A 14,158-nucleotide genomic window follows, 5' to 3' on the forward strand; every position below is an offset into this window, starting at 1 on the left:
GTGACTCAATTAGGACTGTTCTTAGTGATTAATGAAGAGGATGCAAGTATCACCAATTAAATAATGAGAGTGCGAAGCGCGAGTTCAAAATTTCTGATATTCCGACCTGAAAAAAATGAACAGTCTAAGCGCGTTGTTATTTAAATAAACAAGCCGTGTGTCTCAAACAATTAAATGCGAGCGCGAAGCATGAGCTTAATTTTTTGATATACTGACATGATAAAGGAGCATTTTGACAAATTTTGGTAAGAATTTCCAAAGAGCATAGGTTTCTCACAAATCAAATAATGCGAGCGCGCAGCGCGAGCTGAACATTTTGATACACATTAACAATTTGTGTAAATCAAACAAAATAATGAAAGCTTGATGTGCGAGCTAAAAAATTGTGTGCAAATTGATATCAGAACTGGATATATTGTATATTAGTGTCATTTAACCCTCTTGAATGGGATTCATTACACAGGCAATGCGAGCACGAGCGAAAATTTTTATATAAAGTCTATTTTCCAATTCTTCCCCTCACCTTTTTTTTTGTATCCTTTCGGGGTCGGGCAGGTCGTTACGAGGCTGTAAATTACACATCATGGGTAAAATACCTCTTTCTTACTTTTCTTTCTGTTTTTCGTAGTTTCTATCAAGGTAAAGAGTACACTTTTTTCTGCAGGTTGTCAAAAAATAGGGGGGGGGCCGGGGCCGGCTCGGCCCCCTCCTGGATCCGCGCCTGTAGGTGACAAATATTTCCCAAGAATTAAATTTAAAGGCAAGGTACTTATTTCTAAACGATTATGAGTCATCAATTCTGACATGCAAAATGACGAAAGTGTCACAACTTAACCCGCCTTCCCCTAACCATCTGGAACAAAGTTATTGGAAATGGTTTTTCAACTGAACCCGCCTTCCCATAAGTAGGTATGGGTGTCAACATTTACCATTTCCATTTCTAATAATTCCACACTCTATGCACATAATATTCCAATAGAGAGAAAAAAAAAACTTTATGCACATAATATTCCAATAGAGAGAAAAAAAAAGATATATTCTTCTACAAACTTTGCAATATTACTATTTTCTTTTAGAAATCCTTAATCATAAAGTATGAAATGCATAATCATAAAGTTTTACAATACAATACACGAAAATTATAAACTCACCAACTGTTATGTACCCCCAAATTATGAATTTCTAGTGAGAGTTCTTGATTAGCACTTCTGCTTCCTGAGCCCTTCTACCAAAAGTATGCCACGCCTTGGGCATGACCACAAGTTATGCAAATAAAGTGATGTCATCATGGTCATGTACAGGGGCGCTATACCTCTATACTTTTACTGAGGTATTATTTTTACAAATGTTTAAATATTAAGTGATAATTAATAGCCACCGTAACAGCAGGTAACCAATCGTACATGAAGTCATGCGTAATTTATGATCAGCTTAATGAAACGGCCCCAAGGAATGTCAAATCATTACAAGATTCATCATGTTCATATACAGATCAAAAAGGGTCAAACGACGATACACAGTCCATTGAGTCCAAGGGTCAAAGACTGCTCGATTCATCTGCTTGATGATCTTCAGTCTCATCTGAGTCCTTAGTATTCATCGTCTGCCTTCTCTTAAATAGGATAACCATGGCTGAGAAGAGTATAAGACCTATCATGGACATCACTCCAAGGAAGATGAAAAGCATTTTACTGTTACCTGTTCGATCTTGGACGAAACCTGAAGGAATAACAAATACATATATTATATCCAACAATTATCATGCGGATAAGCTACAATTAATCAGTGTTGAATCAGTAATAAAATCAGTAATAAAATGCATCAGAAATAAATAAATAAATAAATAAATGCATTTCCCTCTTATCAATATGTGTGTCACGGTGTTTGTGTGTGTGGAGGGGGGGTGGGGTTATATCGTAGGCATCACCTCCCATGAGAAGGAACTTTTCAAATTTTCAACTTTTATAAGCAGTAGACATAATCACTATCGCCATCCCCAATAACCCATTCTCAGAGCAAGAACCTCCGTTTCATAATAAATCGAAGAAAATGAAAATTCGACACCCTAAAAAAATCACATTATCCATTGATTTGAAAATTCCTATAGATTTACATTGACCGAACCCTTGCAGAAAGTTGCTACGTTTCGTACTATTGAGCTTATACCCATCCACTATTCATAAAGTTGAAATTAAACTTTTTAACATCCAAAAGGCAAGAGCGTTATATTCGCTCCATGATCCAACAAAATCATATTCTTCAAAAATAGACAAATTGAGATGACAAGGAGAGCGTTTCATGAAAGGACGTGTTATCTCACAAATCCCATTTTATCCGACAGTTACCATAGTAATAGTATTATGTTCATAGTTACTCAAAACCAAGGAAAGATGTCAGATCTGACAACTTGTCGGAAAAAAATGTTGATGAAAGGCTCCCCCGGATGACTAAATATTCGAATGATATGGCATACCATACCTGAAATGTAACCTGCAGAGATGTATCCGATACCCACAGCAAAGAAAAACAGATTGCCGGCATCAGGAAAGTTTTCTTTCTCAACGACTTCTGACAAAACAGCCTCAATAACTACATTCACCCCAAAGAGACCAAATCCGATAAAAAATGACATGACTAAAAGGTAGGCATAGGAAGAGTGAAGCACTTGTAAGAAAATCATGACAGCGTAAAGTGCCTGGTTCGCGATCCAGTAATATGGGCTTAATTCGGGGCGGTAACGAAGACCAATGGACATAAGAATTGAAGAAATGATCCCTCCAACAGCTCCAGATGTTGCAAGGTAGGTTCCTCGGGCAATGTCAATTCCGTGGTCTAAGGCATACACGACGATGAAAAGCGCCCATCCACCTGTTACCAAGAATAAGAGGAAAACACATGGAAGGTAAAAGAGTGAGAAAAGTGGTTCCTTGATTAGGACATCGATGTGAAAGAAAGTCAGACATGGTGAAGGGTTCCTTCTGTGCAAAGGCCGGATGACTTCTATACCGTTTGCAGGAGTCTTTAATAGAGAAGTTTCTGGTGTATCTTTGGTGGGTGAACTTGTCAGTGTGTCATTGCAAATTTGTGGGCATTCCTTTGGTCTTGCACAGTTAGAAGGTACAGTGCATTCCTTCGATTCCAGTTCTGCTTCTCCATTTTGCATAACGAAATTATCCTTCAGCCTTTGTCCGTATCTATCTGTCTGAGAATGGATTTTCTGGTCTCCTTTCTTGCTGTCATCTTGGTCGGATAATTGGGAGTACTTGGAGTTTTCGCGAGTTTCTTCTGGTGTTTTCACCAAAAGCGTCTCCAACTTAGTTAGATTATTCCGATCTTTGTCATCTAAAACAGATCTGCTTGTCTTTGGGACCTTCAGCACCTGACCAATAGGTACCATGTTGAGGATGAGCCCTCCTAGTATCAGCAAGGCTCCGCTTAAACCATAGTGTTCCAAGAACTTCTCAGTAATTGGAGGTAATATCGCAGCACCGAATGGAATACCAAGAACAGAGATGCAACTGACGAAAGGGAAATCCTCCTGGTAGTATTCGTGCAACAGGACAAGTGCTTGAAGATTTATAACCGAGCAGCATAACCCTAAGAGAAAAAAGAGAGGGTAAGGCAAAATGTATTAGATGTACAACAAGGTAAACTTCATGGCTAATCTTCAAAAAGGTCCGTACAACTAATCGATACAAAATTAAACATTGCAACAAGAAGTCACTTAACATCCAAATTTCAGATTCATACAAACGTAAATTATGATATGGACACCAGGTAGTCATCATGTAACGCACAATTTACAGAAACATTGAAAAATGGCGATGTTGAATAGGTATCATTTTGTAGATGTAGGCTAGCTATTCAAGATTCTGTCATCAAGAGAATCATTCGTTTATAAAACAAAATATTTGACGATAGGGTTGGCTTTAACCTTGCCTTTAAAGTGCACTCTAAAAACAAGAAATGTTGACTTAACATTTGAAAGGTTGGAGGAGTGACAACATTTTCTAAATGTTGCATTTACCACTTTAAATGGTTCAACCCAACACTTAAAATGTTGGATTCAGCTTTATACAAGGTTGGATGTAACATTTGGAAAAGGTTGTCACTCCAACCTTTCAAATGTTGATTTAACATTCGAATTTTTAGAGTGTGGTGTAAAACTGCTATCCGCAGTTACTACGCTGTCTTTCACTTAGATCAAACTGTAAGGTCAAAAGGCCTACCTAAGGTGATGAAAAGGGGGCCTAAGATCAAGAGGTTTCGCGTGAAAGACGATGCGACGAGTGAAGATCCAGCTACCAGACCGCAAGTTGACGTCAGAATCCGTGGATAGGGACATCGATGTAACATGATCTTTGCTATCGGAGCTGAAGAAAAATTAGAAGAGAATTTGAAAGGATTTGATACTTCAGGGCATACATACATACAATGAAAGGTAATCATGTTCTAAAGCCAAGCTGGTCTAAAACTCTTTCCAAAGTCAATCAAAATCCAATACACATCCACATCTTCATGTCTATTCAAAACTGAAATATTTTCCAGCGAAGTGCTTTCCACTTATTTTCGAATCTCCTATTTGTTATTATTTTATTATTATTATTATTTATCTGTTTATTTTATTTTACTTTTATCATTATTTTCTTTTATTCTTATTTATTTATTTATTTTATTTTATTTTATTTATTTTTATTTTTTTTTTTGGGGGGGGGAGGTCACTCTCCATGTTACGTTCATTTCAAGCATCTGGCATTGGTTCTCTTCATGTAACTGTTACTCTGTCAACATTGTTTTTTTACCTATATGGGGTGGGGTGTCCAAACACTTTAGAACTTTGAAAGCCCTATTTCGGCTATGGATTTACACAAAATATATCAATTCAATATTGTAATGATGTGATCTCATTTCAGTATTGTTCTCAATAAATTGCTTAACAATTTGTACGAAAAATTGATGGAATTTTTCTCTTAAACTATTATAAATGGTTGTTTAAAATCGATTGTCCGGACACACAACCTGTCTGGACACACAACAACTATACACCCTAACTTAGATACATACAATGAAATTAGTGTGCAGATATATATGTCCCCTTTCATAATGAGATAAAATAGAAGGATATCTTACATCCTAGACACATAACAGCTAATGACAGTGATGTGATGAGACCAACAATAGCATTCGATGTCTGAAGTTGTTCTTCCAGTTCGGGAACGAGGACACCAAATGACTTGGCCAGTCCGATCTCCATGCAGTAGAAGGTAAACCTCGCAGCGAGGATGAATCTCGCTCCCTCTCTTACCATCTCGATCTTGATCCTATATCACAGATTTCGTTGTAAAATATCTTGTTAAGACTAGAAGCTGACGAATTTTCTGACTCGATCTGCAAAATCTGTATTCTCGTCATCCAGATACGTTTCTGTATTGGCATAGATAAAATAAATAAACATGCTTTATTTTTATTCATCCTTCACCGCGCAAACAGAATCATTGTTGTCCATATAACTTCAGCCTTGTTAGAGATAATAACAGGGCACTCCATAAGACATTACCAATTGAATAAGAGTGGCTATTACTGGCAATTGCTTCTGTCAAAAGTAATGTGACGAAAGTACTGGAATACAGCCTCTAATATCTCATCAGATCTAGAGAAAACTTGATAATGTCAATTAACTAATGAACAAAATAATATTTCATTTGCTTAAGCAATATTAATAGAACAAAAGAAATGTCGTTTCTTAAAAAAAAATCTTTCGCGCATGTAATTACCAAGAGGCGCATTGTAGGCTACATTGCGCCCACTTTTTGCGCTATATCGAGGTACAGGTGCCCTGAATTAATTACATGTATTTGATTCAGGAAATGTGAAAAAGATCACCAATTTAGCTTAGCAAAATAAGCATAAGAAAGCTTCACTGAGTAATAGTTATACAAATGAATAATACAGAGTTTTGTTGTTTTTTTCAAGCAAATATAAGATGGGGGTCGGGTGTCCGGACACTTTATATTTTTAAGCCTTCTTTTTTGTCTTTGGATTACACTAAAAATATGAATTCAATACTTTTTAATCGTCTTCTCTTTTGTTCTCTATAATATTTCCTAACATTTTGTACTAAAAATTGATGAAACTTTGCTTGTATTTTTTTCAAAATGACTTACTAAAATTGATCGGCCGGACACACAACCTGTCCGGACACACAACAACTGGGTATACCTTATTTGATGAATATCATTTACACTAAATTTTATACTAAATTACCAAGGATACCTCATGATCTTCTGTGTTAACAGAAAGATACAAGGTATACATACATGTAAGATAAGGATAAAAGAAAGATTCACAATTAATAAAAAAAAAAGTAACAAATGTTTAAAGAACCAAGAAGATTTCCCAAGAAAAAGAACATGGAAGGAAAAGAAGAGAGATATTTTTTAACAATCAAAAGATTAAGATGCTCAAAATGGGTAAATTCCGTTGTATTTTTAGTGGAAATAAAAATTAATTACAGTTAATACACCTCACACTGATACACAGAATGTTTTCATCCTGGTGGGTGTTTCATAAAGCTATTCGTAAGTTAAGAGTGACTTTACGAACGATCGGTGATCCTTTCTTGTGGTAAATGAATTGGTGAAGGTTTATCGCACAAGAAAGGATCACCGGTCGTTCTCAAAGTTGCTCTTAACTTGCGAACAACTTTATGAAACGGGCCTCGGGATAGCTTTGAAGCTACTGAAATGGGTTACTTTTCTAGGTTCAAGAAAAATGGAATAATGTTTTGTATAAAATAAGAAGCAACATATGCGGTGTTTGCAAATAATACAAAAAGATGGTACCTCATAACATTGCTCAAACCATGTAGGTCCATGCTAAAACCGATGCTCAAAATTAATCTTTCTAGGATTACACTGTTATTATTTAAGTTGAGACATAATTGAGATCGAACTATGTATCACTTTCCTAATGGTACTATGATTTTGTGTGTTTTTAGCTTTAATTTCTTTACGTTCACCATGTAATTTACGCATTTTCTTCTGTATTTTAACTGAATAAATTCACAGAAATACATGAACGATACTTTTTATTTGAGTATTCGCAAGTTCTCCCGCGATTTCTCTATATTCGGCTTTTCCTTTGAAATCTAATTTTTGTCTTAAGTGTCCGATCTCCTTGATTGTTAATTTCATAATTATTTTAAGGAAGCTGCATACATTACAAGCTCTGCTTTTTATGCAGGTTCCTTCATATTTCACTTTCATTTACTGCCATTGTCATTATCCTCTGTATTCTGTATCAAATGTAAGTCTTGCATCTGTTTAACGAGACATATAATCCTGTTGTACTAAAACATCCCGTTTTTAAGTCAATATACTCCAAATGTATTTCCTCGCACATCGAGTTATTATTGTTTTATATAGTGACATGTGCTTCTTTTTCATGTCTATTTCAAGTGATTGACCACTTTTGAGGTCTGAATACAAAACATTCCCTTTAATGTCTCCAAATGTAAAATCATGACCATGTCAAGAAAAAAAGTATGATCATGTTTTTAAATATACAATTAATGGACAAGAAGTGAAATATACTACGTGTGAAAAATACCTAGGCCTTTTGATAAATAACAAGTTAAATTGGGTTGATCATTGTTCTGAACTTAAGGTAAAGTGCAATAGATTGACTGGAATAATACGCAGAAATTTTGTTGGATCTCCTTATAAGCAGTCCTAAAAACATTGTATGAATCTTTGATAAGAGCTTAGAATACTGTTGTGTAGCTTGGGACCAATATAGAAATTCACAGAGAAACATACTTGAAAAGATACGGAAACGTTTTGTGAGAATGATGTGTAAAGACTGGGAAACAAGATTTGATTGAATGAACTTGGTATGACTAAATTGGAAATTAGACGTAGATACCAAAGATTAGTTTCTTTTATAAGTTAGTAAATGGTATGTTAGACACAGGAAGCAATAGGTATGCTTGTGCAGATCGTAATTTAAAGATGTATGTCCCTTTTGCAAGAACCAATTACAAGATTTCTTTCTATCTCAAAACCATGGATGAATGGAACAAACTCCCTAGTGCCATAGTTAAAGGGGAATGAAACCTTTAGAACAAATAGGCTTGTGTAGAAACAGAAAAATCAAAGAATAAGAATAAAGAAAGTTTGAGAAAAATCGGACAAATAATGAGAAAGTTATGAGCATTTGAATATTGCAATCACTAATGCTATGGAGATCCTCCCATTGGCAATGCGACAAGGATGTGTGATGTCACTGATGAACAACTTTCCCTTTGGTGGACTGTAAAATACCCTCAAAATGTCTCTTTTTGCTTTTTCTTATGATGATACAAACTCTTTATCCATGATGTATTCTTAAAAAATATGTATTACATGCCCTCATGTAGAAAGAACACATGATCTATGGATAGATGTGATAAAAGAGGCAATTCAAGTGAAATATATACTAAAGTAATGGGGAGAGTTGTTCATGAGTGACATCACACATCTATGTCGCATTGCCAATTTGCTATCTCCATAGCATTAGTGATCGCAATATTCAAATGCTCATAACTTTCTAATTATTTGTCCGATTTTTTTCAAACTTTTTTTTATCTGTTTCTTTGATATTTCTCTTTTCACACAAGCTATCTTGTTCCAATGGTTTCATTCTCCTTTAACTATGGCACTAGGGAGTTTGTTCCATTCATCCATGGTTTTGAGATAGAAAGAAATCTTGTAATTGGTTCTCGAATCTTTTAAAAATGCCCTATGAAACACCTCATCGACCAAACTTAATTGAGGTGACGAACCAAGCGTTTTCTCTCTCCCTCTTTCTCACTCTTTTCTCTGTTAAGGGTTAAGACATGAACAGTGATTGATTGGTGTGGGACTTTTTTTCATTCATTCATTCATTCAATGCGTTTAATGTTTTATTATATTATGTATTTTACTTATGTAAATATCTATGTTATACTCATTTCAGTTGTATGGTTTTCCGGGGAGCAACCCTGTATGGGTTATCTAACCTTTGTTGTCTCCCCCGAGACATGTTCTTATATTTGTATATATACACTTGTCTAAATAAACACAATTCAATTCAATTCCCAGTCCGTGCTTACGACGTTCGCATTAGTGGATTGGTGAGATATGTCAACTTTTCATGAATTCCTAAAATCAGTCCTTAATGTTAACATGTCCCTTTTCTGATCTGAATATAAAGAATTTTCAGCTCGGGCTTCGCGCTCGCATAATTCGGTTAGTGATATACGTATGTTCTTGGTGAATTCCTACAAACAAGTCTTAAAATGCCCCTCTTCAGGTGTGATTGTGAATTTCCTAAATTCGCGCTCGCAACATTTGATTAGTGAGATGTGTACGTTAATCGTGAATACAATGACTACAAGAATGCTTCATGTGTACATGTAATTCGAACAAAATCAGCAAGCGCTTGGCATTCGCATTATGTGACTATGATAAGATTTGTTAACAGATTCCTTAAAAAAAATAGTCCTTAAAATGTCCCTGTTTGTGGTCAATGTATACAAAAATTTCAGCTCGCACTTTGCGCTCTCATTCCTTATTTAGCGAGACAGATACGTAGCATGATTACAAAAAAATGCTAATTATGTCTCTTTTTAAGTCTGAATATCAAAAACTTTCAGAACAGTACCAGGTGTTACTATAATTTTATATAAGAAAATAATTCCCCGAGTTTCGTAATTTTGTCAAAAGAATTTTTTCTAACAGAACGAGTGACAATCCATCCGAGCCACCTGAAGTCATAGGCGGCGGAAGCGGGGGGGGGGGGGGAGGGGGACGGACCCCCCCTAAAGTTTTGTTGATAACCTTTGTTTTTTTTTTTTTTGCTTGTCAATTTTGTTTACCTCCGTCCATCACAAAATTTCAGGTGGACCCCCTCTAATTATGTTGGCTTCCGCCGCCAATGCCTGAAGTTCGGTGTATATCGTCTGCTACTATTCGTTGAGTTGATTTGCCTTCAGGTTCGGATGTATTCACTTGTTTGTAAGTTCAGTTATATCATTATTTTCATTCTCATTATTTTGTTGATAGAGGGAAGAGACTCTGTCTAGATGTGCTCATACTGGAATTCATTTTCATGGATTTGACCCGCGATTGGGAGACATGTGCCCTCTTTGTTAGCTTTGGGAAAGGGCACTTTCAAACAACAAGGTCCAATAGGGTCCAGGAAGCAAAGCCCCTGGCAGTTTCAAAATTGTGATATCTCTCGAGGGCATTTTGTAAAAAAGAAAGAAAATGGAATCAACATCTTAAAGTTGCCAAGTTTTTTATAAAGGAAAATTGGGGAAATGCGAGCTAGCGTAGAAAGTGAGCATGGAAATTTGCACATATTTTCAGACTCAAATCTATTTCTGTCAATATTTTGGTGTTTCTAGTCCTACCATTCGCTAAATATCTTGGCATTGCACAGAAGGGTAATACACAAATCCCTGTTCGCCCTGCATGAGTGTGGAGTCACTGCCAAGATGTTTATTGAAAGTGGGTTTTAATTATTATGGAGAGATTGTCCTAAATCTCTTCATAATAATTTTGAGAGTCAAAAGGGGCCTAAGCTTTCGATCCTAGCAGAATCTTCGAATCCGAAGATTCTGCTAGGATCGAAAGCTTAGGCCCCTTTTGACTCTCTTATTTACTCCATTGGCTCTTTTTTTAGATCAGCAGTTTTCAGCAGCTTCTTTTTGCCATAATAATTTTGGTGAGAATTTTTTTTTATTGGTCGTCAATTTTTTTTCTGAATGAGCTGAAAGTATGATATTTCTACTGTTAGTGATTATGTAACAATTGGCTGTCCATACTTTAACCACAACTTTAAACCTGAGTTTAAGTTAAACCGACTTAAGAATACGGGCCTGTGTATTTGCCACAGTAAAACCTGCCCTTTTTTACTATTCTCTATATAGGTTTTAATATTTCTTTGTTAAAGCTTTTCAGTTAACTTATTTTTTCTTTCTTGTCTTATTTCTTCAGTTTTCCTTTCCTTAGATCTTCTTCTGTTTTTTCTTCCTTCCTTTTTTATTCTCTCTTTCTCTTTTTGAGGGAGGGGGCCGCCCCCTTCTCCAAAATTAAGGGGGCATGTCCCCCCCGCTCCCGCCGCCATCGCATCGAGCATGAAGCTTTAGGAAATTGGGATCTGATTTCCTAATATTTATATAAAAGTTAGGTCCTACCTTAAATTCTTGCTGGCCAGAGGATCCAGCCGCTCAGGTAAATTTCACAAATCCAGTGACAAGAAATGTATACACTTCACAATTTCAAATAGATTAGAAAAAAGGGACAGACGTCACAAAATGTCTCGCGAAGAAATGAGCTCATTAAGTATGCAGAGAATATAAACTTCGAAGGAGTGGAGGTGACGGTATGAAGTAAGAATTGAAAAAGATAGAGAAATGAGTATAAAATGATCCTCCACAAGATTTGGTTCGATCCTCAATAGCAGCTGGATGAGATGGTCAGCATGAGTGGTTAGGACGAAGGCAGAGAGTAGAGTGATGATGTGGTAGAGAAAACAAGTTGTTTTTACCAACATCAGAAAAGGTGAGACAAAGAAATAAGCGCCAAAAAGGGGGCAAAACACAGTTGAAAAGAACAAAGAAGAGAGAAGCAGACTGTGAGAAAAGTAAACATGCAAGCATCTCTGTAACCGTGGTGTTGTATACCTGCAAGTTCATTGCAATAAACAAGGAACAATGAAATGATGTTTGCTCCAAGTCTAGGACAAAAGAAAGGTTGTTTCTTAATATAAGAATGTGTAGATTTGGGCAGGAAATGAGTTGCCTTGTTCTGTGCAAGTAAAGTATAGTACATTGCACATGGCAGAAACAAGTTAGAATATAGATATGAAATTGGAAATAAAAGAATTTATATACATGAACAGAATATTGAAATATCAATGAAAATATATACAAGGAAAGAATATATAGATATATAAAAAGATATAGTCAAGTCACTACAAAGCAATGTTGATAGCTCGCCTCCATGCATGGGCATCGACGCGACTTACGGTATATAGGCAATTTACGTGTTTCGTAATTACCAACCTTCGGAATAACGAAGTGCAAGTACCACTATTTCAAGGGACATAACATCCCATAACATAATAAAGTAAAAACAATTTTAAAAAACAACAGCATTATACTCACTCATCATGTCATGTACTCCATAGTCTCTCAATGGGTCGTCTGTTCATTGTCATACGTGCTATATGGACTCTTCTGCCCGCAATTGCATCTCGAATGTCACACAATAGGCCTACACATAAACATCTCGCATCTTAATTCGACAAAAACATATCTCTTCGACAGATGAACCATGGAAAAGATGCAAAAAAAAAATCTATGAGCAAAATTTGACAGAAGAATTAAGCAAGAAATTGTCAGGACGTGTTGTATGGTATTCTTGATTTACAGCAAACAAAGGCGACGTAAGATTGTCGTATACTGCTCTGGCTGTATGATGATGGCACAATATTCAATATGTCGTCTGCTCCTGCTTGTTGCATGGAGGAGGAACGTTTGCTCACCTACTTTTCCGTTTAGTCTATGACTTCAGGCGCATTGTCTCCCAGCCACGATCGCAGTATAGTGTTAGTATATACATTCGTTTAACTTCCTTTTATCCTTTCAGTCATTCACCTTCACGTGCTTACAACCCCCCCCCCCATGTCAATTAAGAATTCCAAAACCCCATACCATTTAACTCCTAAACCCTGACCATATAAAAGACCAACCCTCAGTGACGTCAACTAACTTCAAGGAACATAATGACTCATACTTCTGGACAGCCCCAGTCATGCACAGAGCATCACCATGTCCCTTATAACAGAGAAAGTATCGGGGGGGGGGGGCAGTACGTATTTCTGTTCACATGCGTGACCAAATTATTTCTAAACACCCCCTAAACGACTTTTTTTCTCTGTGTGCAAAATAACCCCCTAAACAAGTTTTTCGCGGGATTTATTTTAACAATTTGCTCCCCAAAAGTTGTCGCCAGAATATGACCTCGGAGGGAAAAGCTTGGGGGATATACCCTAAACCCGTTTGGCTATAGTCCTTATAAAAGCTCTGGAAAAAATGCCCTCAATACGTTTGACCAGTCTTTCAAAACCACTCAAAACGCGTTCTTATTGGTCACGCATGACTTTGTGTACAGCAATATGACTGCCCCCCCCCCCGGGGTGGGGAGGGAGTTTGATAGACAGTTACAAGACCAATCAGAGCAAGTTTAGATCCTTAATTCCCTTAAATTATAACACCCCCAAAACTTAATGGTTTTATCTGAATCTTCATTGATATCTTCATGTACTTCGAATTGTAATGTAGCTATACCCTGTTATTTTGAACTGCAAATGACTTTCTTCGGAGTTCATCATTTATTTTCATTTAAGCTTCCCTTTATATATTACCGATCCCATACACAACAATGGTCTGGGCGAACGCAGACTCTGTCTTGTTCCCCCACTATGTTGTGATCCCACCTTTCTTTGAGTTTCTAAGACCTTTAGTCTCAAGATGCCCTTGAACCGACAGCTTACCTCCTCCAAGTGATACATTATCACCGTTATTTATTATTTGGCGCTCGTATTGGCCTATTGATTTGCGTGCTTTGCCATTGACCTGTCCATCATGGTTTAGGTCTGTTGACCGGGGCCTTCTTTAAAGGGGGATATTCGCCCTGAGCCCCTGACGATCAGTTGGTTAAATAAAAACAGGGAAAATAAAGAAAATGTTGGTTAAAGTTTGGTGCCATCAGAGGATAAGAGTTGTAAATTTCAAGATTCAGATTTGTGACGCCATTTTCGTGCGCGCAGCGCCCCAGCCCCATTATCATAATGAGAATTCCATAAATTTAATTTTCTCCGCTGATGAGAGCATTGTGAATGAAGATAGGCCCTATTGTCCTCATAGAACATGGGTTGAAAGGATGTGTCTGGTGATTTATCCCACACATAAATAAAATCACGTTCCATGTATCTAAGAAATGACATTTGAATATATGTATACTTTCTGCGTAATTATGAATAGTTGCTCGTCTCAGTCGTCTGTGACGTCATAAAATGGAAAAGTTTGAATATCCATTTCTCCTATAATGATTGATTTTAATAAAACATT

At 36.6% G+C, this 14,158-nt stretch overlaps 1 protein-coding gene across 2 annotated transcripts; it reads right to left on the reverse strand.

Moving 5' to 3' along the window:
* Nucleotides 1-895: 895 nt before the first annotated feature.
* LOC121407500 lies at nucleotides 896-12,695 on the reverse strand. Of its 2 annotated transcripts, none has more exons than XM_041598612.1 (5): nucleotides 12,191-12,695; nucleotides 5,131-5,424; nucleotides 4,230-4,373; nucleotides 2,479-3,597; nucleotides 896-1,719 (listed from the first exon to the last, which is right to left on the reverse strand). In XM_041598612.1, the coding sequence occupies exons 2-5, from the start codon at nucleotides 5,306-5,308 to the stop codon at nucleotides 1,538-1,540; spliced, it is 1,623 nt and encodes a 540-aa protein (XP_041454546.1). In that variant the 5' UTR covers nucleotides 5,309-5,424; nucleotides 12,191-12,695; the 3' UTR covers nucleotides 896-1,537. The 2 variants fall into 2 exon arrangements, with proteins under 2 accessions (XP_041454546.1, XP_041454557.1); XM_041598623.1 differs by lacking the exon at nucleotides 12,191-12,695 and adding an exon at nucleotides 11,219-11,682.
* Between the last annotated feature and the right edge of the window lie 1,463 nt (nucleotides 12,696-14,158).

Source organism: Lytechinus variegatus, chromosome 1 (assembly GCF_018143015.1).
Source record: "Lytechinus variegatus isolate NC3 chromosome 1, Lvar_3.0, whole genome shotgun sequence".
Lineage (NCBI taxonomy): Eukaryota > Metazoa > Echinodermata > Echinoidea > Temnopleuroida > Toxopneustidae > Lytechinus > Lytechinus variegatus.